The following is a 24249-nucleotide window of genomic DNA, read 5'->3' as shown; positions in this document are numbered from 1 at the left end:
CGGGCTTTGCCGCGCAGCGAATCAGCGCGGGAGGCGCGCGCTCGAGGCGGCCAATCACAGGGCCGGGCTCAGTGCGGAGCGCCCTCTACCTCCGTCCCCACCTTCGAAACTCCCGGCCGCCACTCGCCAGGCGGGCGGTGCAGGGCCGCGCCCGTTCGTCGCTTCACGGCCGTGAGAGGAGGCGGCTGCCGCGCTCCGTGGGCTCTCAGCGATGCGGGTATGAACCGAGCGGGCCCGCGGGCAGCCGGCGGGGGCAGCGCCGCCGCGCTTGGCCGGGTCCCTGAACCCTATCCCGGAGCCGCGAGGCCGCCCCCAGCGCGCCGCCCCTTTCCGCAGAGTGACAGGTGGTGCAGCCAATTGGAGGCGGTGGCGCTGTCAACATCGCGGAGCGCGAGGAGCGGCCGCCCAATGAGAATTCGGGGGCGGGGCTTGGCCTGAGCGGGGCGGGGCGGCGTTGCCGCTAGAGGGGCGCTGGTGAAGGGTCGGGGTCGTGGAGGGGCCGCGCCGAGTGTGGGCTGACATGTGAGGGGTGACTTGTGAGGGGCCCGGGGCACGGCGGGGCGAGCTCGGCGCTGGCGAGCGGCCGGGGCGCACGCGGAGCCGGGGAGGGGGTTACGGACTGACGGGAGGCGGCCCCGAGGGTGCGAACGTGGCGAGAGGGGTCCCTGTGGAGGCTGAGCCCTCGGGGCCCGGGCGGCTCCTGAAGGCGCTGCAGCCCGGACTCGTTGTGCCTTCGGAGGGTCCCTCAAGGTCTGTGGGGAGGTGGGGGCCTGGCGGCGGCGGGGACCGAGGCGTCCTGTCACCGCTGAGGGATCGGAAGGAGTCGGGTCTGGCTCAGGAAGCGCTGCAGAACCTCACGGGCTGTGTGTCTGGGCCGGCGTTTGCACTGAAATCACAGCCGATATTTCTGAGTTAAAAACATCTCGCCGCTTATTTTTTCCCAGCCGTGCCCCTTTCTGCAGCTCCGTGGCCGTGTAAGGACCGCTCTGTGCTGTGGGATCGATGGGTGACAGCGCTCCCGCAGCACAGTTACAGCTCGCTAATATTTTTTTTATCGAGAACAGACTTCTAATGAGGTTATGAAACGAGCCTGTGTCACAGCTAAGTCCCACCCATTTGCTGTGCTGCCGAGATAGGCCACCCATGATTCCATCCTGGGGATTTGGGGTGGCTGATGCCGCCCCCATCCCCTGCTCCAGTGACACTCCCAGCCTCAGCTTGAGCTGTCAGCTCAGCAGCCTGATAACCTCCAGGTTTTGCAGCTTCTGACCTCTAGAAAAAGAAGAAAGCCCTGTTTTTTTTCTTCTTTTCTTTATCCCGTGAAGCTCTGCCAGAGGGATGTGTGTGTCTGTGATAACTTCCTTCTAATTCTGGCATTTTCAGCCCTACCCAGAGGAGACAGTGAGTGAGTACCAAAAAACATTTCTGCTAAAGCAAAGCTGGCTCCAGTAAAACAGGAGAAAATAGGGCAGTTGTCTATTAGTCTCCTTCTGGTAAAAATATTTTATACTTCTGAAACTATTGGAGATATATCTCCAAGAATTTGCAAATAATGAAAACTTGAATCTGTAAAGCCCATAAACCCTGTAAAGAGGAATGGTTGTGCTTTGAACGTGTTGTGCTTCTTAAAGGCAGCAGGAATTTGTTCTCTAGTATTACCAGACTACCAAAATGATATTTCTTAATGTCTCTTTTTACTCTCCATCCATTAAATGATCATAAGGTTTCTCTTCAGTGTTAGAACACAGGCTGAATTCACCAGGGTGTACAATGTGCTGAAATAAGCCCTATGTAAGAACTGGTTAATTAATTATTTCAAAGGTTTTCTTACTGAAAGGGTGCAAACTTTCACTAGAAAGTGAAGAATATTTTAGTCTCTCTACAGCCAGTCTGCTGTGAGTGCTGTAAGACTGTGGCCCAAGCATTGTGTGTTTATTTATTTATGATGCTTTCAGTTAACCAGCTGCTGTTTTCAACCACTGTGGGATTCCTGTTTGACTCCTTTTTTTTGTTGTTTTATTAATTGGTGAGAAATGTAGCTCAATTTCAAAGATTTCTGATGTAACGTTACATAATACCAGTGAAATGAGTGATCTGTGAAAAAAGTAAGCCAAATATTACACCCAGAAATGGCAGAATTGGTCGACCTCAGTCTAAGTCAGTTGGTCTCAATTTTATTATTTTTGGTGAGTGTGTTACTTCAGTGAAGGTTCAGATCCTCCATCACATCTAAATACATTGTTAATAGGAGATTTTACACCTTGCACATGGTCTGTGAAGCCCCAAATTTAAAAAAACCTACCAATCACACCCTGAGAACATGGTTTTACCTGGAATGTTTTGCACTCAGCCATCCTTTCCAGCCAGTCTGGATGTGCTGGGAATCCTTGGACCTGTGGGAGGCCCAAGGCTGAGTGAGCAGCACCTGCTTGCAGGGGTGGCACAGGAGAAGGGAGGAGCCTGCTTGTGGAATATTTGCACTTTCTGGGGTGGTTTGGCTGAAACAACTGTCTCTTCAGTTGCAATTCTGTTTCTTCACACAATAAAGTCCAATGTTTTGTAAAAGAAAGAGAGTGATGTTTATTTCTCTCTGTTTTCAGGGTAATGTCTTACTTGGGACTAAGATATGGAAAACAGCAATGTGGTGAATTCTGTCCAAGAAACCCCTTTGTCCTCTGCAGACTCTGATGGCAGAAACACCCACAGCTCTGTCTGCAACTTGAATTCTAACAGGTAATGTGCTGAAGGAATCACTAAAAAACACTTTTATTATTTTAGTTCTGCTTAATTAGCATGCCTTCACAGTAATATTGGCATTTAGGTGGAATTTTTATTTCAATATGATGAGAGTCCTAAATTGAGAGTACAATTCTGGCAGCCTGGCATATGTTTGGGCCACTGTGTTGCACACCTGACACAATAAATAATGGAACTGTTTTCCTTGTGTTTCACTAGAAGTCCTTCATCCAATCCCAGTGGAGTTTCTGGTTACTCAGGGAATACCAGGTCCTCATTAAAGCCTGGATCTGTTGAGCTGCTTGCCTCCTTTATGCAAGATATCCAGAACATTGGACATGCTAACTCAGAAATTGTGAGGAACTGTGAGGTATTTGATATTAAATTTTATTTTTAAAAAGTGCTATTAATGTATTTGTTTGCATTTTGGAAGACAAATCTAATGATATAATTCAGCAGCAAGATCTGTGTTTATTCTTAATGATGGGACAGATCCTTTTACAATAAATGAACTAATCACCTGGCTGGATTTTACTGCAATTTTATCTTAGTGTTTTACAATATTTGTCTTTATATCTTGGTGTTTTATTATATAATAATGGTATAGTAATAATATATATACTATACTATAATATGGATCTGAACATTTTTTCCCCAAAGTTACAATAAAGATAGCAAGTTCTTGAACTGAAAAATTTAAATAATTAAAAATTTATCACATCAAACTGGTCTGAAATGATCCTAGAGATTAGAAGGATTTTTTTTCTAAAAATGGTTGTTTTCCTTGACTTGTTTATATAATCCATGTGTAAAGATGTGTAGGTGATTAGTTTGTTTCCAGATTTAAATCAATGCAAAAATAATGATGTGGTTTCAATGAACTAATTCTCCCAAACACTTTTTTTTTGTCCTTTTGTATTTTAAATTTTATCAGTATATTTAGTTATCATAAGGAGCATCAGTTTTGCACACCATGGGCTTGTTCTTGCAGATTTTTGAGCTCCCTGGCTGGGATCCATCCAAGTGTGTGTTGACAGATGCTTAATTTGGGTTCTCTTTAACACCTCCAGGAACAGAATATTGATGTCTGTGTCCCGTGTCCTGTGCTTCAAGCACCAGGCTCCATAAACATTAGCATTAAATAGTTTTTAAACATCAGATTTTGCTATGTTTCAGGAATGCTGTGTATTTGATTTTTTTAAAAAAATTATCTCTTAGTTTCCATGACATAATTATGCATCATGGCCTTTAGCTGGATTGCTGAGGGGGGGAGTTTCTTACTGGAGTGGATGGACAGAAGGGTGTTTAATTCTCAATTTTAGAATTGCCTGTAATTAATGGAACTGGAATCAACCTTTCAGAATTTGACTGTTCTTTGCTGGCAGCTGTTCCTACTTTTAGTTTCCATTGATTGGCATGGTGGGGGCTGAATGTGCTGTGGGGTGGCAACCACGGTGCTGCTACTCAACTTTGTATTAAGTCAACACCCAGGGATAGGATTGCAAAGCTATTTGTAGCCAGAGTAAAGGTAAGAGGTGCAATATTTCTGTGCTTTAATTATTTCACTTTGTGATTTAATAGACAAGGTGGATACAGCTACTGAGACTGGTAGAAAAACAATGCCAGGAACAAATAAATGCCCAGCAAGAGCAGTTCCACCATCAAATCCAAGTAAGTAATGACTGTTCATGGAGCTAGATAAAGCTGAATGATTTTTTTCTCCCTCAAAAACAATGCAGAGAGGCAGTTAATGGAAGTGGATGACTGGAGTGCTGTTTAAAGGGAGCCAAATAGAGACAGCCTTGGTTAATTAACAAAGCAACTGTTAGGAACCATTTCAGGAGTGATTTGTGGATTATTTGTTTTCAGTTATTTTGTTTTCACGAACATTTGGTTCAGAATGCTCACCTGATAATGTGATTTTGTAGATACAAAGTTTTTATTAACTGTTAGACTGTATAATTTCTAATTTTGAGACAATATAGCTTTCTTTGCATTAAAAAAATGTTATACAACTTATCATCCCCTCATCCAGAGAGTGTATAACCCAGGAAAACCATCACTGTAATAGCTGAACACCTATTTCACCTTCAGTTGAACAGTTTCCTTTCTGAGAATGAGAAACAATCCATAAGAAGGTTCATATTTTTGCTGAACCCTCCTTATCCATTAGAAGAGAAGCAATGTATATGTATATATAACAGACAGTAATACTATAAATATGTAATGCTTAATATCTTCATCATTTTGGTTGCTGTTTTTCCCTTCCCTTTCCTGATGCCCTCCACACTAGTAGTAATCAGCAGTTCCTGAACTGAATTACCAAGAGGTACTGTCCTTTTATCCTATCTCCTGTTTCTCCTTCCCCCCTCCTTCCATCTTGTTATTTTCCTGTTTCCTTACCCATGTTCTTCCCTCCTCTTACTGTAGTGGTTTGATTCACTTGTTGCTGATCATAGTCTTTACTAATCCATTGTGTTGGCTTTGCTGGTTTTTGTCTTTTTTTTGATAGGAAAGGCTACCTCTGGAAGAGCTGAGGGTGTGGTGTCAGCAGGGGCTTTCTCACTGCATGGGGTGCCACACTGAACACAAAATCACCAGCTAGAACTGGGCTATTTTATCCATGAAATAAAATAGATGGGGCTATTCCAAACTTACCCTGGTGTGGCAGTGACCTAGGAAAAACACTGAAACAGGCAGCTCAGCACATTTTAGTGAGAGTAATAAAAAGACACAAAACTAATAATAATCTGCTTTTTGTGGTAGAAAAGCAAGGTGCTGGATCAGCACTGGCATGACTCTGAGATAAGGTTTGCCCCATGCTGGGTTTCAAGACCAACTGTATAAAAATCTCCATCCATGTGAGAACAGGGATAAAAACACCTTGAGTTCCTTTTGGAATCAGTGGGGTCAGCCCTTGGCTTACGTGATCTATACAAAAAAAGATAACTGTGCCAGGGACAAGCTGGATCATCCTAAGATCAGACTTTATCAAAGAGATTTTAAAACCAAAATTACAATCCTAAAACTATAGAAAGTACATCTTATTTTTCCCTTTTTTTCATCTCTTGCAGTTGTTTTTGACTATGCAAAAAGAGGTAAAAACGCAATTTAATTGGAATAGGAGCCTTTCACTTTTACTGCACAGGGTATTAATGACAAAGATTGAATGTCAGCAGTGAATCTGATCTTCTTTCCCCCCCACTCCAGTTCTGTTCTTTCCCTTTTCTCCCTTCCCTACCTTCCTGACAGTGGGATCACAGAATTAAAATCCAAATGATTGCTGCAGTCATGATTGAAATCATTAGCAGAACACAAAACTTTGTAGTGGAAGCAAACTTCATCCCAGGTTTTTTGTTTGTTTGTTATTTTTGGCAGGGAAAGGCTGAACTGAAATTCAGTTGTTTGTTCTATTGCAAGTTAATAAAAAATCTGAGGCTTGATCCTGACTAGCTTTACATGTAGGTTCCTCTGAAATGAAGTATTCTTGTTTATTTCTTACTTTGAGAGAACAAATCATTTTTGTTCAATTTGTTCTCTCCAGTTGCTATTCACATGTGAGTAATGTACTGTAGTTCTGTGAAAAAACATGAGTTCCATGTTCTTAAAATTATTGCAAGTTTTTTCCTTCTTTCTCTCCTGAGGGAATTAGTTTGAAATATATTCTTGAAAACAATTCTTTGCTTTGTCCTGTCATGTGCAAGAGTTGTGTGCTCCTGCAGTTCAGTAATCTCAATTGAACTCTGCAGAAGTGCTGGCCACAGGCACAAACGTGAAATCTCTTCACAGCCCTTGGCAAAAGCATTAATTATTTCTCAGAGCTGTTTCAGTATTTCCAGAGCACATCTCTGTAACTTGAAACTTCAAAAAATTACTTACCTAATACACTGAAATAAGTCTTGTAGACTGAAGAGCAAGTGACCTGTTAAATCTAGTGATGCAGTTTTGGGTTTGCTCCACTCCATCAGCCACCAAAACAATCAAAAGGTAGAACTTTGTACCATGTGAACCTAACAGCATAATATCCAAATTGGGTTTTTTAAAGTTGAGTTTTATACAATAATCTTGCAGAGGTACATTATTCCTATTCTCATGATAGAGTAATGGTTAATACTTCCATCAAAGCATCCTTGCAGTCTTTTAAAATGTGTATCCAAGTGAAAAAGTGTTTCAGACCTAAATTTAGCCAAGCACCTGGATAGTTTGTATTTCTTTAGCTGGCTGGTAGGTAACTGTAGTTCTGAGGGCAATTAGTAAATACATTCATGCATGTTTTTTACATGAATAAATGACTACTGAGACTCATAATTCACTGCATGGAATATAGGATTGTTCCCATGGACATTTTACTGTTTTATTTATATTTACTGTTATGCACAGTATGTATTTATCTACTTTATGCATGAGATGTCTGCACATGAAAACTTGGAGTTATATGGAATAAATACTCTAAATCTCCCACTAATAACATGAATGGAAGATGCATCTAAAGAGGAATGTGACTCCTGGCAGGATCTGATGGGAATTGTGCCTTTTCCCCCGTGCAGCTGATTCAGGATGAGATAAAGCAGCTGGTGAGGTTGCAGAGCAGCACCTGGGCCAGGAGCCGGGCTGTGCCCTCCCAGCTCAGCCACACCTTCCCCTCCCTGCCGGGCCCCATGGGGATGTGCTCGGAGGCCTTTGAGGAGCAGGAGAGCCTCGTGAGCCAGCTGAGATCCGGAGAAGGGGAAGCCCAGGCCGAGGCCTCGGGGGCGCAGCAGGAATGTGCGGGCAGCGAGGCCTCCATGAACAGCGGCTACGGCTCCCTGTCCGCATCGGAGCTGAGCCCTGGCCAGCCCGGCCCCAGCGCGGGGCAGCCTCCCCCCGGGGCAGGGCTGCACGGGCAGGCAGGCAGCCTTCAGAATAAAGGAGAACTTCCAGCAAAAAAAACAGAGGAGAATCGTTCATCGGGAAGGAGTGATAGTTTAGTTTTTCCTGCTGGGTTGGAGCATAAAGCTGATGAAGATCATCCATGTGAGAAAAAACCCAGGTAAGTGATAAACTTTCTAAATATGGTGATTTATTATAGACAATCCCAGTTCAGTTAAAGCTGGTGGTCACTGGGGGAATGTCTGAGTTGAATGGAACCTCTGGATGTTCTGCTGCTTGACAGATAAATATATTTATTTAGCTTGGTGTTTCTGAGTGATGCAGGTCTGCATCTCCAGTGTTCATCTGTTGTAGATATATTTAGGGGAAATACCTTAAAGTGCATGTGTGTATTTCTTACCATCTAGTAAATCTTTAACATCATGGGCACAAAAGTTGAAACAAACCCAACCAAAAAGAGTAAATGCAGATGAAGCATGTGTGAACTCTATGCAAGAAAATGAGAGAGTGAAGACATTACCACTTGAGAATGTAAGTCTCTTTTTATGTCATTATGTTTTTCTAATGCTATTCTTGTAACTGGTATTTTTTCAGAGTTACAGCATGTTCTCATTCAGCATACACTTTCATATTTTAAGCGTTTGAATTCCCATTCACATATTTAAATTTCATGTGGGCAAAGTTTGCTTCTTGGATCATTCCATACTTAGGCACAGAGCTATTTTAGTTTATTTTATTAATTACCTAATTTTTGTCTCAACGCCTCCCTGAGTGGCACATGTTCTCTGCTTGTAGAGATAATGGCCACACTCTCAGCTGAGGCTTCAGGTCTTGGTAATTTATTGTGCCCTGTCATTTTTGAAGGATCTTTGATTTCAGCTGGTGATGCCTCTTCTGGCACACAGGATTCTTTGTGTGTTAGGGCATTAACCACTTTGCTCAGGACAAAAACACAGGCACATGTTGTAGGAGATACCAGTTTAATTACGTGGCTTAGCTTAGTTCCACTTTTGGCTACGATTACCCTCAATATAAATTCTCTAGGTTTGGATCATCCTGTATAATTGTATTTACTCTCTTTGCTTAAAAAGACTAAAAACATTTGTATGCAATTTTAAACATTATACCCTTGCCTTTTTTTTTCCTTGCCTTGTGATTTTCCTTCTGAATTTGTTTTTCCATTGTAATTTTAGACAAACCTTACTGATGCTGCTTTGCCACCATACACTTTTTACCTCAATCAACCCAAGGAAAGCCCAAATTCCGTAGTATCAGAAGCTTCAGGTATAGTTAATTTCTCTGTATTTTTATTCCCTTTCTTTTAAATTCTCATTTTTAAAACTCTTACTGGAATGCATTTCCAATAACTTCGGGGAGGTGAGGAGGATTTAAGCACTGACAGGCTTTGCTATAGCATTAATTCTGCTTCTTGCTCCTGTTTTCAAACTGATGGCAGCTCCTCTGTATTGCTGCTGGCAGATGTAGGACATGCAGCAGTTGGGATTTTTTTTCTAAATTTCTCTGCATTTCAAAGCTGAACTTTGTGTTTAAGACTGTTTCATAATGGAATTACTGTTAATATCGTGGTAGGGTATGAAATATTAGCATCAATGGTGTGGTAATTACAGGAGTTCATGGTAATAGAGGCAGAATTCCTTTAAGCCAAGGGCATGATCTACTAGCTGTGTAAATAGACAAGAACAGAATAATGCAGTGTGTAACGTGGTGATCCTTTAATTTTGGGGGAGGGTTGCTTTTTTTGTGTTTTGGTAAGGCTTGGCTTTGTTGTTTTGGGAGTGTATGTGAGGGGTGGTTGGTGGTGGATTTGCATGGGTCTGGGGGTTGTGGTTATTGGGGTTTTTTATCAAAGCCAGACAACTAATTCACCTATTTTGGTCATAACAGGGTGGATTCATTTCAGTAACAAACAAGGGCACAGAGATGCAGCCCTGCAAACTGTGCATAATTGTTGCTTCTTCACAAGCCACTGAGAGAGGGACACATTTAAGAGATTGGAGTGGGATTGAGGCTGTGTCTGTTCCTCTTGTGCCATCCCTCTTAGTCCTGGTAGTTTGTCTTTGCATGCTGCAGAGTGCTGCACAAAGTGAGGAGTTTGTAATATCGGGGATTATTCCTTGGGTGGTACCAGTTTTAAGTGCTATACTGGAATCATTAGAAATGTAAGTTCATTGTAAATGAGGATCTGCCCCTTGAACACCAAATCTGTGTGTTTTAACTGATTATAGCTTTTGTCCCTGGTGCTGTATGATGTGAGACTGATTATGTTGCCTGTGCTTTGCATTGAGATTTTTGTAACTCCTGGCCTGCTAAATGCTCTAATGACATCCTTGAGCACTAAATGCAAATAACTAATGTACCATTCTTGTTACTGACAAAATAACATTTCACTAATGGGTTTTGGATTCCTGTTCTATAGCTGCCAGCTTGAAATCTGTAGAATTAATTTTCTTCTGGTATTTTTTTTTTTCATCAGGACTTTCATATTGGAAATTAGATGAAAAGGAGATGTATCACACTTTACCAGAGAATTTCAGAAGTGAGTTGCCTGATGTTTTCTCCACAAAAGTATCACCAGTTCAGGTAAACTTTGTACATGTTTAAAAGTTATTATGTAGTTGCTTTTTGTCTTTGCTGTTTGCCTGTGATGGAAAGAACTCTTTTGTTATCTCAGTCTTTCATATCCTGGCTCTTCATGATTCCTGAACCCACTAACCTCCCTTGAAATTTACTGACCTTTTGTCATTGAAAAGGAGCTGTGTATAGGAGATGAGAAGTGACTAATTAGTATGTTAAAGGTGTATGTGCCTTGTTAAAACCCCTTTTTTAAGCTTGAATAAAGCTGTGTGTTCTGAGCTGCTTTATTAGCTGAACCCACCCCAGAACTTGCTTATCTCTACTGGGGGTGGAGTGTTGTGTTCAGAAAAAGTAATGTAGCAATTTTGCCTGTTGAAGTTGTCCTCTGCTGATGAAAGGAAGTTGTCATCACTGAAGGATATTTATCATAAAAGACAAAGGGAAAACAAGCAGATGCCAGACCAGAGTTTTATGCCTTCTTCCCAGCCAAGTCACCCACCTGAGGTAACATCAATTTCTTTACTTCACGGATCAGTTGAGGATGTGTTGGGCTGGTTTCACACGGATTGGCCCCTGCTGCCACCTCCAGTGTTTTGCTGGAACAGCAATTTGAGCAGCTTGGGAAAGGATCCAGCTTGGAGGAACCTCTAAGAACAGCCTGAGCAGAGAAGCACCTTTGCTGCACAACCTTGAGGATGCCGCAGGGACGGATCTGCTGCTGCTGGGGCTGCAGCTGCTGAGCTGCACCTGGAGCTGCAGTGCCAGGGTTTTCCCACAAGACAAGTTCTTTCCACCCATGGAACAGAACAGGCACAGGTTGTGGAAATGATTCTTTCTCATGTCTATTTTTTATACAGCTCTCAGTCCTGTACATAACCCAGCAATGGTGGCTGCTCTGTGACTGTACTGTTTAGGTAATTGCTTTTGTAACCCTGCAAGGTTATTGTTTCAACACACAGACATCACAGTCTTTCAGGTTGCATAACTGAAATTTCAGAAGTTTTCTAGAAAGCTACAGATCTTGGATATGTCCTTTATTAATGGGAACATGGAAACTCAGGTTGTAATTATTGGGAATGTGTATTGTCATTTCAGTGTTGCAGAACCGACATTTTATTTGTCACTTCCAAATGATTGTAATAATATTCAGTATAATACCTGCAGTATGTTACATGGTTTACTGATGCCTTGAGATAAATCTTGTTCTTGTAAATGGAGTTAAATCACAATTTTTTTAGCATTGTAACTTATTTCCTAGATCTTGACGTTGGATCCAACCCTGCATATGAAGCCAGGCCAGCAGAACCAGGGACTCTGTTTTTTCAGGACTCCTGCAGACTCTGCTCCCTTTTCTCCAGACTCTATGGCAGAGCCCAGATTTCCAAGTCATTGTGACACAGACTCTTTTTCCCAGACAAGTCATTCATCTCAGTTGGATGATTCTCCAACACACCCTGCCAGCAGCAGAGCTGTGCACATGGACCTGTGGAGAAATCACCCATTCCAGAGTGAAAACAGGGCCAGCTCTCCTTTCCCAGTGGCTCACAGGGATGCTGACAAGGATAATTCTGTCAACACTGAGGAGGAAGAAACACTGACTCTGACTCCATCTTCTCTTACTCAGTGTGCTGACAGCAGTTTGCCAGATTACAGCCTTTCAGTGGCATCTCTTGAAGATCCTGTGGTAATGTCAAAGTAAGTAATTTTTTTGTTTGTTTTTAAAAGTCAAAAGTTTGGTACTTTCACGAAAGGAATGAAACAATAGTAGTAAGCCAAACAAAATATGTGAGTTCTCTTGGTCGTGTCTTTTTATACATAAAAATACAACATTTACTCATAGGCTGTGTGAGGGAGTTCATTTAGGCAGAGGATTTCAAATTCTGGGAGAGGGGTTATTTTCCTCTTTAGAAACAAATGCAGAGAAGCACAGAATTTACTGTGCTTAGGAAAAATAAATATTCTCCATTCACTGTTGAAGCTCTGATGATTTGCACTGGACAAGCAGACAGAGCATATATTCCATGTATGAGGGCTTTATTTTGTGTTTGTATATATTATTTGTATATAATAATCATAATATTTATCTCTATTAATGCAAGGACTTCTGTGCCTTAGATGACAAAGCTGTCTTTGCTTTAGGTTGAATGCAAATAGAGTTTTGTAAGAGAGATTTATATGCTGAGTTCATGATGTCCAAATGAATCCAGAATCCACAAATGAATCCACTTGGTCATGTGGATGGCTGGAATTTTCTACAATTCTTATATTGAAAATAGGATTAGGCAGAACCTGAGGGAAAAGCACGCTCGACACATTGCTGACCTACGAGCTTACTATGACTCTGAGATCCAGAGCTTGAAACAGCAGCTGGAGTCCAGCCACAAAACTGCTGCATCTGAGGAGCTGAAGAAAATCAATCAAAGCCTTGCTGACAGGTACTGTTTGTCCTTCTTGTCTTTCTCTTTACGTGGTGCTCTGTATATTTTAAAGACTGAGTATCCTTGTTTGGAATATCTTGAACAGTTCATGTCCCTCTTCAGTTCTGAAGACTTCATGCATCTGTGATACTAATATTTCCCTGTTAAATATAAATTTTGCATTATTTAATGCAGTTGCTAAGTTGTGGCTGCTCCATCCCTGGTTAAGGGGTTGGACAGGGCCCTGAGCTGCCTCATCTTGTGGAAGATGTCCCTGCAATTGACAGAGGGGTTGGAACTGGATGAGCTTTAAGGTCCCTTCCAACTCAAACTATTCCATGTTTCTGTGAAGATCAGGTCACTATTGTTAGACAGTAAATGTGGTGTTTGGACCTCAGTTCTTGTTTGATGTGTTTTTTTCTGGAGCCAGTGCAAGTTTTCCTCAGGAATGACTGGCAGGCAGAGGTTCTCTGAGCAGTTTGTAATGGAATGATTTGTGTTTGGAAGATTCTGCTTTCCTGCCATGCTGGTGAACATCATCCTCCTGTACCTTCCAGGTCACAACCACAGATGACACAGGACCAGTCCTGAGTTCATTGGTGCCTTTACCCTGGAGTCTGTGTGCCCCAGCTGTGCATTCCATTATCTACAGCTCGAGTGTTTGCTGTACAGAGAATACTGATGTGATTTCTGTATAATTATTGCCAGTTAAAACACATACTGCACATTTAGACACCTGAAATACTGCACAAAATTTGTGTGTTCCCAGTTTCCTTCTCACCCCAGTTCACCACAGCCCTTCTGAGCAGAGACACTGCTGGGGCTGAAAAATGTGAGAGGAGATCATAGGCTGGGCACCAAAATTTGTGGGGATGCTTGAGGAAGGAAAAAAGGCTATAAAATGTAGGTTTATTATTTGACAATTTCAAGAGCTTGGTTTAATCTCTATGTTCTAAGTAGGTGTGACCAGCTAGATTCAGCTCTGAATGAAGCAAGTGCTCACATAAAAGCCCTTGAAAATAAGAATAATCAACTAGAAAAGCAAGTGGTAAGTGTATATGTTCTTAAATCAAGTTGCTTTTTAAGTAAAAGGGTAAAAGAATGAACTTTTTAATTAATAAGTTGATCAGTGTTTCCATACTTATCTCTTTTTATTTTTAACCTTTCAACCTTTCCCTTAATATATAACATCAGCCCACATGTTACACAGTGACTTTCCTACCTGAGTTTCTTAGGATTCCCTACTTGAATCATCATCACTTTTGCTCATGAACTTTTTTCAAGGTTAGCAGGGATCAGACAAAGTCTAAGAATGAAATACTGTGATGTGTTTATCACGTTCCTCTTTAAATTTTCTTCATATATTTATTTTGTTTTAATAACTTTCTTATTAGATCGCTGATAAAAGAAATCTCACTTATGCTGGGACAAAAATACTCTCTTTAGGTATATTTGCATATTTTTCTAGCTGGGCCAGACCTGTTTGCTTGTGCATAAATTAATGCATAGCTGCATTAATTATTAGTCAATTAATTATTATTAGTCAAAAACCAGGACACTTTGTCACGAAAGTTAAACTTTGTCATCAGAGTTAGACACCTGCAGAGACTAATTCCACCTTCTTTAGAAAGGTAGAATTAGTACTCTCTGCTGGAAAGTAAGTCAATCAAGCAGATTGGAGGCCTCACCTCTAGATATTTAAAATCCTATAAAATAAATACATTTTGAGTGGGTTCTATCTTCATTTTCATTCTTTCCAAGTCAAAGAAATGAGCAAAAATCTTGTTTAGTTCACATATACGTGTACCTTTGTTTTCGGTGCGGGCAATTTTAAGATAATTCTTTGGGATACAACTAATCTTAGAAATAATTAATCTGCCAGGGAAAAAGAATGTTTCAAACACTCTAAAGGATGTTTTCTGTGCTGCAGGCAGATTGGAGGGAGCGTTTCTATGCCATCAGTGACAATTCCAAGGCCCTGCAGGAGCGGCTCGAGGAGATGCGCGCGAGCCACAAGGAGAAGGACAACACCATCAGCCGCCTGCAGTCCCGGCTCAGGGAGCTGGAGGAGGCTTTTGAGAAGGCTTACAGGTTATCTGACAATAAAAACACAAGGCTCCAGGAAGAAAACAAAATGTTTCAAAATGTGAGTAAGAAAATGGATGATGGCGTTGGCAGGGGAATGACAGCAAGTCCCAGGTGTGAAAAATACTCTGAGGTTACAACTGAGAAGTCTTAAGGCACAGCAAGGAAACAAATTCCTCAGCTGACTCCTTACTAGGCTGGATGTTGGAGGGCACTGTGGACCTAAAAGATACTTAAAAACAATTATTTAAGGCAGCAAGTGTATACTTGATGTGGTAACCCTTGCAATAGTCTGTCTCAGGAATTTTATTACTCTAAGTTGAAGATACTACATGAAATTTTCGAAAGTAATTTTTCCTCTCTTAAGCTGGTTGGAGATGGACTAAACTTTTCATACCCCATCTCAACTTGCTAAAACTGTTCATTGTGTATGATTTTAGTCTGAATCTAAGGAATTGCTCCTCTGATTCTTTAGGAAGAGCATTATGGAGTGTTTAAATGGACTGGCAGAATGGGTATTAGCTGGAAAAGCTTCTTCATGCTTTAACTCCTTTTTTACAATTGAAATTTCAAAAGACAAATTCACTTTTAAAGTCTCTGAGGAATCTTACTGGTTCATTCATTCAGTTTCTTTAGAGGCAAATAATTTGAAAATTAGAAATACATTCTATAAGTAGCTCTGTCTCCTCTTGTCCTGTCTATAACTTTTTGTTCCAATTGGAAGATGATAAGAAGAACTTAACAAATACCATTAAAGTACATTTTGTATCCCCTGTAGTGCTCCTGCATGTGTTAGCCAAGCTGTTGAGATGATTTTACAGCAGCCAACAAAGCTGTTAATTGACTGTGGTCTCACTGTGGGTTGGTGTTCTTTTGTTTTGTTTTAGCTTTTAGGAGAATACGAATCCCTTGGAAAAGAACATGAAAGAGTAAAGGTAGGCACACAGTGGATAATTAAAAACCCAAACATGCAAACTTTGTGATAATATTCCATGGAATTAGCTGAATTAACTTAAATATTTTGAAAAAGCTGAAACAGAAAGATCCATATTTATCTTTACTGATAACTTTCTTCTTCAGAGTCCTGGAGGGAAAAGGAAGGAAACTGGAATTTGTTATTTTCCAGTCATAGGCAGCAAAAATGCTGCAAAGTCAAAGCTGAAGAAATTTAATGGACCCTTTGAACTAGGAAGGTGTAATTGATGTGTTGTTTCCAAGACTGATGTGGAGTTTCTTGGGTTTTATTTAATGCACTTCTGTAGTTTCTGGACTTTTTACATTTTTCTTTGTGTCCTCGTAGGATACGTTAAATACAACTGAAAACAAATTGCTTGATGCAAACACTGAGATTTCTGATTTGAAAAGGTAACTGTGAAACTTAGTATTGTTCTAACAGTATGAAATACAATGGGCTAAATGTCTGCTCCCAGAGTGTGAGGCTGTAGATCTTTCAAGTTTAATTACATGTTATGAAACATTTCATGTTGTTTCATGCTACTGGTAAAAACTAAAAATCTAATTTATTTAGGATATGTATTTTTTTTCTACTTCCTCTGCTTCCACAGCAGTGTTGTCTGGTCTTGTCTTTCTGGCCAGATTACCTGATTTATTTAACTTCAAATTCAAATACATATTTATATCCATATTTAGATAGAGATGCATAGACAGAAATGCAGCAGTTGCTCTTGTTCTCCTGCTTCATCCAGAATATCTGAATAAAATGAGCTCAACTCCTAAGAAATATGATGTTTCTTTTATGCTATTTAAATCCTCTCCTAATGCATCTTTTTAAGGACAATTTTAAAACTTGAAGCTCAGCTCAAGCAGGTGGAACATGAAAATGCCCTGAAACTTCGCCATATAAGTGAAAATCGTTTAAGAACCTCTTGTGCCAAGTAAGTGAACATTAAGACATGAAAACAATGTGTTTTAGAATAGCTTTTAACATGTTTTGGCTAAAAATGGATCAAGATGAGGTCAATCCATGGGCTGAACTGGATTAAACACATGTGATGTAATCCAGAGATTGGAAGTGCCAAGAAATTACTAAACCCAACTGAATACTCTGGCTAGTGTATCTCTGACTTGGCCAGCTGTCCCTGCTCTTCCCAAAGGAGTGTTTGCTAGGTCTCAAGTGCTCAGCTGAATTCCTATACTCCACAAAGATCTTGGGAAAACAACCTGATAGTCCAGTTAGACATTGGAGGTTTCCCCTGTGTGTCATTGGTTTGAAAGGCTGATTCCTGCTCAGTGTGGTTCTAAATAGAATTTGTACAGGTAACCTGAGAGTAGAGGGGAAGTTCAGTTAGAATGAACACTCTGCTTCAAATTGGGAATTTGTGTTAAATTAATTCAAGTTGATCTGTGCTCTGGTTTTGTTTGTTTGAGGGTTTTTTATAAAGTTTTAAAGCTTTGTCCCCCTCTGGTTTTTGTTACTCAGTTGTGGCCTGTTCAGTGTCTCTCCCATTTCAGCACTGGTGCTGTGGAGCCCAAAATGACAATTACTGTGATTTGGGGGTGTCCATTTGGATGTGTGGAACAGGAGTATCTTGGGGAGATTTGAATTTTGATGATTAGAAAGACAGAAGTAATTTATGTATTAATATATTAAAGGGACAGATTTCTGTTTAGAGCTCCTTTAATATTTATGAACCAGGCCCCTCAAGAATGAAGAGAAAAAAGGGAGACCTGGACATGGCAGACTCTGTTCATCAGGGAGAGGGGGATGTAAGAGCCAGTATGGATTTAGAAGTTAATCTGTCCCTAACTGATCCCAGAGGCTCAAGGAAAGCCTCATTTCAATTGAATGCCCAGCAGGAAAGATTTACAGAATAGTGCCTATAGTTCATAGCTTGGGTAAACAAGTCCCTATTTTACTAATTATCTGCTTGCCTGTGTATAGAAATCACATTTTTCTTTTGCTATCTCAAGATAATGATCTACTAATTGATACTTATTAGTTGAAATTTATCCCTCTCAGGTCATCAACACTGGCTTTTTCTTGGCTTTTGTTTTTTCTTTTTTATTTTTCTAATAATTGTTGTCCAAAGGAAAACTGGGATCAGATGCTCTGAACTACTGCAGTAATCTCCACCAAATGTTTTCATTTAATTAGTTGAGATCTACTTGCAACCCAGACCTGGGTCTAAGTAAGCAGCATTAAATTACACCAAGATCTTTGTGGAGCTCTGCATTCTGAGCATATTGTCTAATTTAGACTGAAACCTCAACATATGGCTTTTTTTTTCCCCCCAAATATTCTATTTTTGCCTTAGAAGCATGTTTTAAAAGCAGTTACTTTTCCCACAGTATTTAGAAGTTTATTGTATATTTGTTTCTGTTTACTGGAATAAATCTCAGGTTTTTCTTGAAAAATAAAACAGAAACAAACATAAACCCCCCCCTCCCCTCAAACTCCAAAGCCTTTAATAATTTTGAAGCTTTTTATTCCCACAGCAAGGTGGGGACTCCTGATGTCAGCAGGAGAAAGTGGTTGATACCAGGAGCTGAATATTCCATCTTCACTGGGCAGCCTTTGGAGGGCCAGGAAAGCCCCAAAGACAACAGGCTGGAAGAAACCTATATTCCTTCTAGGTGAGTTGGTTTCTGAAACCTGAACTAAACTAAAATCTGATCTAAATTTCTTCATGTTTTTTGTTTATTCTGTTCCTGTTTGGGTACATGAAATGGAATAAAATAAAATACTTAATTCTTTTTTTTTCCTTCCACCACCTCACATTATTCAAGGCACCATTCTCCTCCTGAGAAAGACTCCTCACAGGAAGACTCTTCAACCAACACAACAGAAAAGAAAGAAAATGAGATGTCAGAAGCACCAATTATAAAAGCATTTAAAGAACTTGAAGAAGGAAAAATTCTTAAAGATTGGGGTACACAGACAGAAAAAGAAGATGCACCAGCTAGTAACTCTTATTTTCATATTCCTGAACATGTCTTTACTGGCTTTTCTCTGTTTGCATGTCTTTGGCTTTGGTATTCTCAGCATTCAAGTCCACCAGGCTTCAGTGGGGGGATAAAAAAGGTTTTGGCATGCAAACTTGTGGGGTGATCCTAAGAAAATTCCAAGTTAGTTATCTTAGTGATTTGTTTAGAATGGGGGAATGCAGAGGTTGTTGTTAGGTCTCAAGCTGAAAACTAGTTAATGTCCCCTTTCTAAGAATATCTCAGTATTTATAAACAGTTAATGGAGTCCTAAGAAAGCTCTGGCTGCTCTACATCCATTCCAGTTTCCATGGTGTTGTTTGGGAATGGAATTGGGGAAGTGGGACTGCCCTGAGCTGTAACAATGCTGATTTAGAGAAAACGCTCAGTCTTTCTTAAAATCTTGCATTCTGGGCCTGAGGCAGGTCCTTCAGCCTTTCCCAAAAGATGCTTTTGTCCTGATTTCCACTGTTTCTCTATCAAACAGTGTTACTCAGCATAATTTCTCTCTCACACACTGCAAAGATCCTTTTTCATGAGTTTCATGTTCTGTTAGTAGGAGGAGAGACTTGAGCAGAACAGCATTGATGTGAGGGAGAAAAAATTCAGTTCAGGGGAATATTTGTGAGTCCTTGTGTTGAAAAAAATTGAATAATCTAAGAACTTTTTTTCTTTTAATTAGAACCATCAACTCGACGTCAGACTGTGGGGTTTGTTGAACCTTCTCTGGTTGCAAACCGATCTCCAGAGAAAGGGAGAGACCAGCACAGACCCAAACGCTTCAGCTCCCCCTCTGGCCAGAGGTCATCATCCCTTCCTCCTGCCAACAGGAAATCCAGTACTCCCAGTCAGTGCCTTTCTCAGCTTTGCTTTGTGCTACTCAAAAAGCAGAATCAAATCATGAAAGGCTGCTCTAGAAGGTGGAAAAATAAGGACAGGGTTTCTGCAATGTTCTGGCAGCCTGGAGAAAGTCATGTCTGTAATCACAGAATGCATGAGAGTTCTAAGTTTATTTTCATTTTTGCATGTTGTGATGCACTTCTCATCTAATGTAGATAAACATGTAGACAGCTTTGAAGAGCACTCTTTTAAGCTGTAAGCACATGAGTGGGAGGTACTGCACTGGGGAGTTTGAGGTAGATAAACACACTTTGTCTTTTGCAGCAAGAAGAGAGATAATGTTGGCACCAGTGTCTGTGACATACAGCCCAAAACGATCTCCAAAGGAAAACCTCTCTCCTGGATTTAGCCATTTGCTCAGCAGAAATGAAAACACAGTGACAAGGTATGAGTCTGGTGAATAGAGTTGTGTTCTGATCATTTTTAGAGCAGCAGGATGTTTATTCGGGCTTAATGCTGCTGTTTCTTGTTCATTAAATGTCCTTGAAAATGAGTTGTGAACATTTCTGAATATAAAGCTAAGTTGTGCTTTTTAAAATTGGCCAAGAAATTGTAGAATGATTGATTGAACAGGATTTAGAAGACTACAGTCTTCTAAAAAAAAATAAAAAAAAAAAAGTTTATTCAACCAAAAGGTGAAATAGTAGGAAAGAATGTATTGCTTGATACATAACTTCTGACAAATAATTGCTGTGTGCTTCCTGCTCTGTAGGTTTGATATACTTCTAGATGACCTGGAAACTGGTGCTACTTCTACTTTACAGCACAATAATCCAAGGAAAAGGCTCCAGTTTAACTCACTAGATGATGTAGAAGGTAATCTGTCAAAGTGGAGGGAAACTGTTCTTTATTTTTCTACCACAATTCTTTCCACAGTGGTAGTAGCTGCTTAACTAGAAAGCTGACTCTTTGTTCTGTGAAGTCCAACTTTTTAAAATCCTCTAAATCTTGCCATATTCCTGTAGACAGAGAAATCCTGTTGATAGAGTATTTTATTTTTATGTACATGTGTGTGTGCACAAACACAGTGGAACAAGAAAAATAATTAAATTGACAAAGAAGGGCAATACATTTCCCTGTGCCTAACTCAGTTATCCAATGCATATCTTAGTGGGGGTCTATATTAAGATGTACACACTGAGTCACACTAATAAAATCCTATAACTAAACATTGCATTATGGACAGCAAAGAGTAACTAATAAAACCAGTTGTTTCAGATTTTTTTTTAATGATTGATCTTTTCTCACTTCTGTAATCCTTGTCACCATGTTCTGCTTTTTGGTTTTATCCATGCTCTTATTTAGAGTGGTGTTTGCATGACAACCAGTCAGCTTGGTGGTATTTAGAAATGTACCAGTAAAAGTAATTCCTAATTAGTACAACACAGGAACCTGGTTGTTAACCAAAAAATATGCTGTGTTTCAAAGATCCCTTGAAAGATGACCCATACAAATGTTTTGCTTTCCTTTGGGAAGCTGCTCAAGGCAAGGACTGAGGCTTTGCTCTTCCTTCTCCTCGGTTCATGCACTGCCAAAACCACACTGCTTGTGCTGCCATTAGTTTCTTTTTCTGTCCTGTGTAGCAATTTCCCAGATGATTGCAAAACAAATAAAAAGATCCCTGTTGTGTTGATAGGAAGGCAACATTCAGGTGTCAGGCACAGCTCCTGTACTGATTCTGTCAGTAATGGAATGAAGAAAGCAGCAGCCTGGGAGGAGAGGAGCCAGAGACACGAGGCAGTGCAATCACCTTGTGAGGAAGACTTCAAGTACACAGCAAGGATTCCAACTCTGGCTGAAACAGAGAGGCTTTTTGATGAGCTGACTCACGAAAAGCAACAGGCAAAGATTATTTTTGTTTTCAAGTTATAACAAATAGTAATTGTTAGTGAGAGGTGAGGGATGGAGCCTTATATGCATGGAATGCATGGCTGAAATTCATCCACAATTCAGTGTCACATCAGGAATGTGCCATTGTCCTTCCCTGCTCTACTTGCAGTCCTTCCCTGTCCCTAAATTCATTAAAGAAGAGTCACTGTAACAAACCCAGGGTGGGTGGGGGTTGGCACAGTATTGTGGTGTTAAAGAACAAAACTCTCCATGTAGCTGTAATCCATACACCTCACCTCTCCTTCTGTAAGAGCAGTTAGGAAGGCTCACACTGGCTCTTGAAACTAATTTACAGCTGAAGTGTTTTCTGTTATTAGATTGAGGCTGCACTCAGCCGAATCCCTTGTTCTGGTGGAAGAATGACCTTGCAAGCAAGACTAAATCAGGTGAAAAAGCTTCTCTGTATTAGTGTTCTCTTCTGTTCTTCCACAATTGAGAATACATAATGTAGAGGAAAGATCCTCTGGGTAGGGAGTGTGATTACTGAGGGAATTTTTATACTGGTTTTTATGTTAGGGTTTTTATATTGTTTAATATCTTCTATTTTTTGTACATGGGATGCATTTTGCCAAATTACTGCAAGAATAGTCTGTTCTTGTGCTAAAACTGAGAGGGAGATAAAGACAATGCATTAACAAAATGCAGTGACTATGAAATAGATCCCTGAAGCTGCAGAGAGGATGTTGTGCTGTAGGAGAAATTGAAAAGTTTAGTTTTTGTTTGGTTGGATATTGTCTCCTTGAAAGTACAAAGAAGAAAGTAAGAAGGTAAAAATAACTGGTTTAGGTGGAATACAGGGAAGTGCTTTCTGTGGAAAACTCTGCAGACTCTTTTAATAAAAACAAGTCTCAAAATTGTCTTTTAGAGGTCTATGCAAAGCCTTCAACTTCAACATTTTCTGAATTGTAATCTGAGGGTGTGTTATCAATTTATCAATTTGAAATTAAAAGTGCATTCCACTAAATCAATCCTGCCACTTACTACAGCGATCAACTGTTTCCTAAATTTGCCTAATATTCCTTAATATGCTTAATATTCCTAATTATCAGCCTGTCCTAATTCTTGTCAGGTTTCTCTCATGGAGTTTTGTAAGTCATCTGTTAAAAAAGCCAAAAAATACATAAAAATAACATGACAAGTTTGTAGGTCTGGCTCTGGTTTTTGGGTGATAACAATGCCTCAAAAAGGATACCAGGAATATAGGAATGATAGGAGTTTCCTAATTTTAGAAGGATCATTGGATTTCCTGATATATTATTAATGCTTTTTGTTCTTTCTTTTAACTCCTCCTTTTAGGAAGCCCTGGAAGATCGTTTGGAAAGAATTAACAGAGATTTGGGATTAATACGAATGACTCTGAAAAGATTTCATGTTTTGAGAACCTCTGCAAATCTTTGACAGTTCTCTCTTGACTGCAAATATACTTTTGTTTTTGCACTAATATATAACGATGCACTCAGTAAATGCAAATTGTTTTGTATTTTTATAAACCCTGAAAAGTAGTTTTGCAACCATGTTACCCTTTACAAACAGCAATATTTTGTACTTCAAACAGCCACCTCTATTTTAAACGTATTTTGTTACACCTGAGAAATCAATGTTTATCCTGTATTGTAATATTTTTAGAAATATTAATTATTTTTAAATAGTGATATTCAATTTATAATAAGAAACTAAAAGGCAGCTTGTTTTCAGGAAAAAAATGATAGTGTTACCCTTTTGCACTTGGTTTTCCTCCACCATTTTATAAATATTTATGGTGTGATGTAAATATTAGCCAAGAGGAGATTTTGGACTTTAATACAAAAAGCAACATGAGTTACCTGTGTTAAAGAGAACCACTGTTCTGTGGTAAATCCTTTTAATTTAAACCTTTACCATGGATGTTTCTCATTGGGACAGAACTGTGAACAATACTTGCACTGTGGCTGGCTGGGGCAGGAAAATCCTTCTCTGATGGATGTGATGCCTCCCAGCAGTCCCAGTGAGGGGTGTTTTGATACTGTGAGTACCAGGATTCACCTGGCAGCAGCCTCCTGCCTCCCAGTGAACAGCTCAGCTCCAGCTGACACTCCAGGACTGGGACTGCTTACCTGAAGTTACTGGTTCCATGTGCCAGGCTGGGTTTTGTGCCAGTGTTCTGTTCGTGTACATTTCATGTATTTGTGAACATAAATTAATTTTTCTTGGTGAAAAAATACATATTTGCCAGTTGACATATTGTTGCATTACTGTCCAACATTGATATTTTGGTTTGTATTTTAATATTAAATAAATGTTTAATTAGATTCTTTCCTCCTGCCCAAGTACAGTAATAGGCTCTGGGATATTACATCAGAGATAATGTAGGTTTTAATCATATTGTGTGTTTCAAATTCTGTCCTTGTTCAAGATGTTTGGCCACCAATGATGTGATTACAGGGCCAGAATAGCTGTCATAAAGGAAGCTTGAGAAGGTCTGATTCTAAAATTAGAGTGCTGTGGTTTAAGATACTTGATGAAGAATTGTCCAGTCCATGCATGATCTTTTCAAAAATTCTGTAGTTTTTGCCACCCTCTGGGTACATCCAGTGCAAGATCAGAGCTGGGGAGAAGTCAAGGCTGGGAGTTTCTCATTTTCTTCTTTACTCTAAAATGCAGAAATTGGGTCTGAATGCTTGCAGAGGACTTGCTCCAATGTATTTCCAGTCTCCACAAAGAGATGTACAATTCTGATGGCATTCCATGTTCTTACTGGTAATTTTTACTTAGAAGGGATGGAGGGGGGGGGGGGAAATAATCTTTTCTTTCCTGTATAACTCTATTCAGCTGCAGT

At 40.1% G+C, this 24249-nt stretch overlaps 1 protein-coding gene across 5 annotated transcripts; it reads left to right on the top strand.

Annotated features, from left to right (window-relative positions):
- The first annotated feature begins 62 nt into the window (after nucleotides 1-62).
- On the top strand, nucleotides 63-23722 carry MPHOSPH9 (M-phase phosphoprotein 9). Of its 5 annotated transcripts, none has more exons than XM_059863195.1 (24): nucleotides 63-217; nucleotides 2601-2733; nucleotides 2956-3106; nucleotides 4318-4407; nucleotides 7284-7765; nucleotides 8013-8136; nucleotides 8799-8889; nucleotides 10100-10206; nucleotides 10579-10704; nucleotides 11459-11895; nucleotides 12477-12635; nucleotides 13578-13665; nucleotides 14548-14763; nucleotides 15590-15637; nucleotides 16003-16067; nucleotides 16496-16597; nucleotides 18159-18296; nucleotides 18450-18592; nucleotides 19327-19491; nucleotides 19809-19929; nucleotides 20257-20360; nucleotides 21181-21386; nucleotides 21752-21820; nucleotides 22731-23722. In XM_059863195.1, the coding sequence occupies exons 2-24, from the start codon at nucleotides 2627-2629 to the stop codon at nucleotides 22830-22832; spliced, it is 3441 nt and encodes a 1146-aa protein (XP_059719178.1). In that variant the 5' UTR covers nucleotides 63-217; nucleotides 2601-2626; the 3' UTR covers nucleotides 22833-23722. The 5 variants fall into 5 exon arrangements, with proteins under 5 accessions (XP_059719178.1, XP_059719174.1, XP_059719179.1 ...); XM_059863191.1 differs by having other exon boundaries at nucleotides 18450-18625; XM_059863193.1 differs by lacking the exon at nucleotides 63-217 and adding an exon at nucleotides 772-974 and having other exon boundaries at nucleotides 18450-18625.
- The last annotated feature ends 527 nt before the right edge of the window (nucleotides 23723-24249 follow it).

Source organism: Haemorhous mexicanus, chromosome 19 (genome assembly GCF_027477595.1).
Source record: "Haemorhous mexicanus isolate bHaeMex1 chromosome 19, bHaeMex1.pri, whole genome shotgun sequence".
Classification (NCBI taxonomy): Eukaryota; Metazoa; Chordata; class Aves; order Passeriformes; family Fringillidae; genus Haemorhous; species Haemorhous mexicanus.
This window is presented reverse-complemented; position numbering and strand designations above follow the sequence as displayed.

Coding starts and splice junctions, on each gene's coding strand:
- MPHOSPH9 (XM_059863191.1), top strand. CDS start 2,627: ATGGAAAACAGCAATGTGGTGAATTCTGTCCAAGAAACCCCTTTGTCC. Junction 7,766..8,012: donor CCATGTGAGAAAAAACCCAG/GTAAGTGATAAA, acceptor CTTACCATCTAG/TAAATCTTTAACATCATGGG. Junction 12,636..13,577: donor AATCAAAGCCTTGCTGACAG/GTACTGTTTGTC, acceptor TGTTCTAAGTAG/GTGTGACCAGCTAGATTCAG.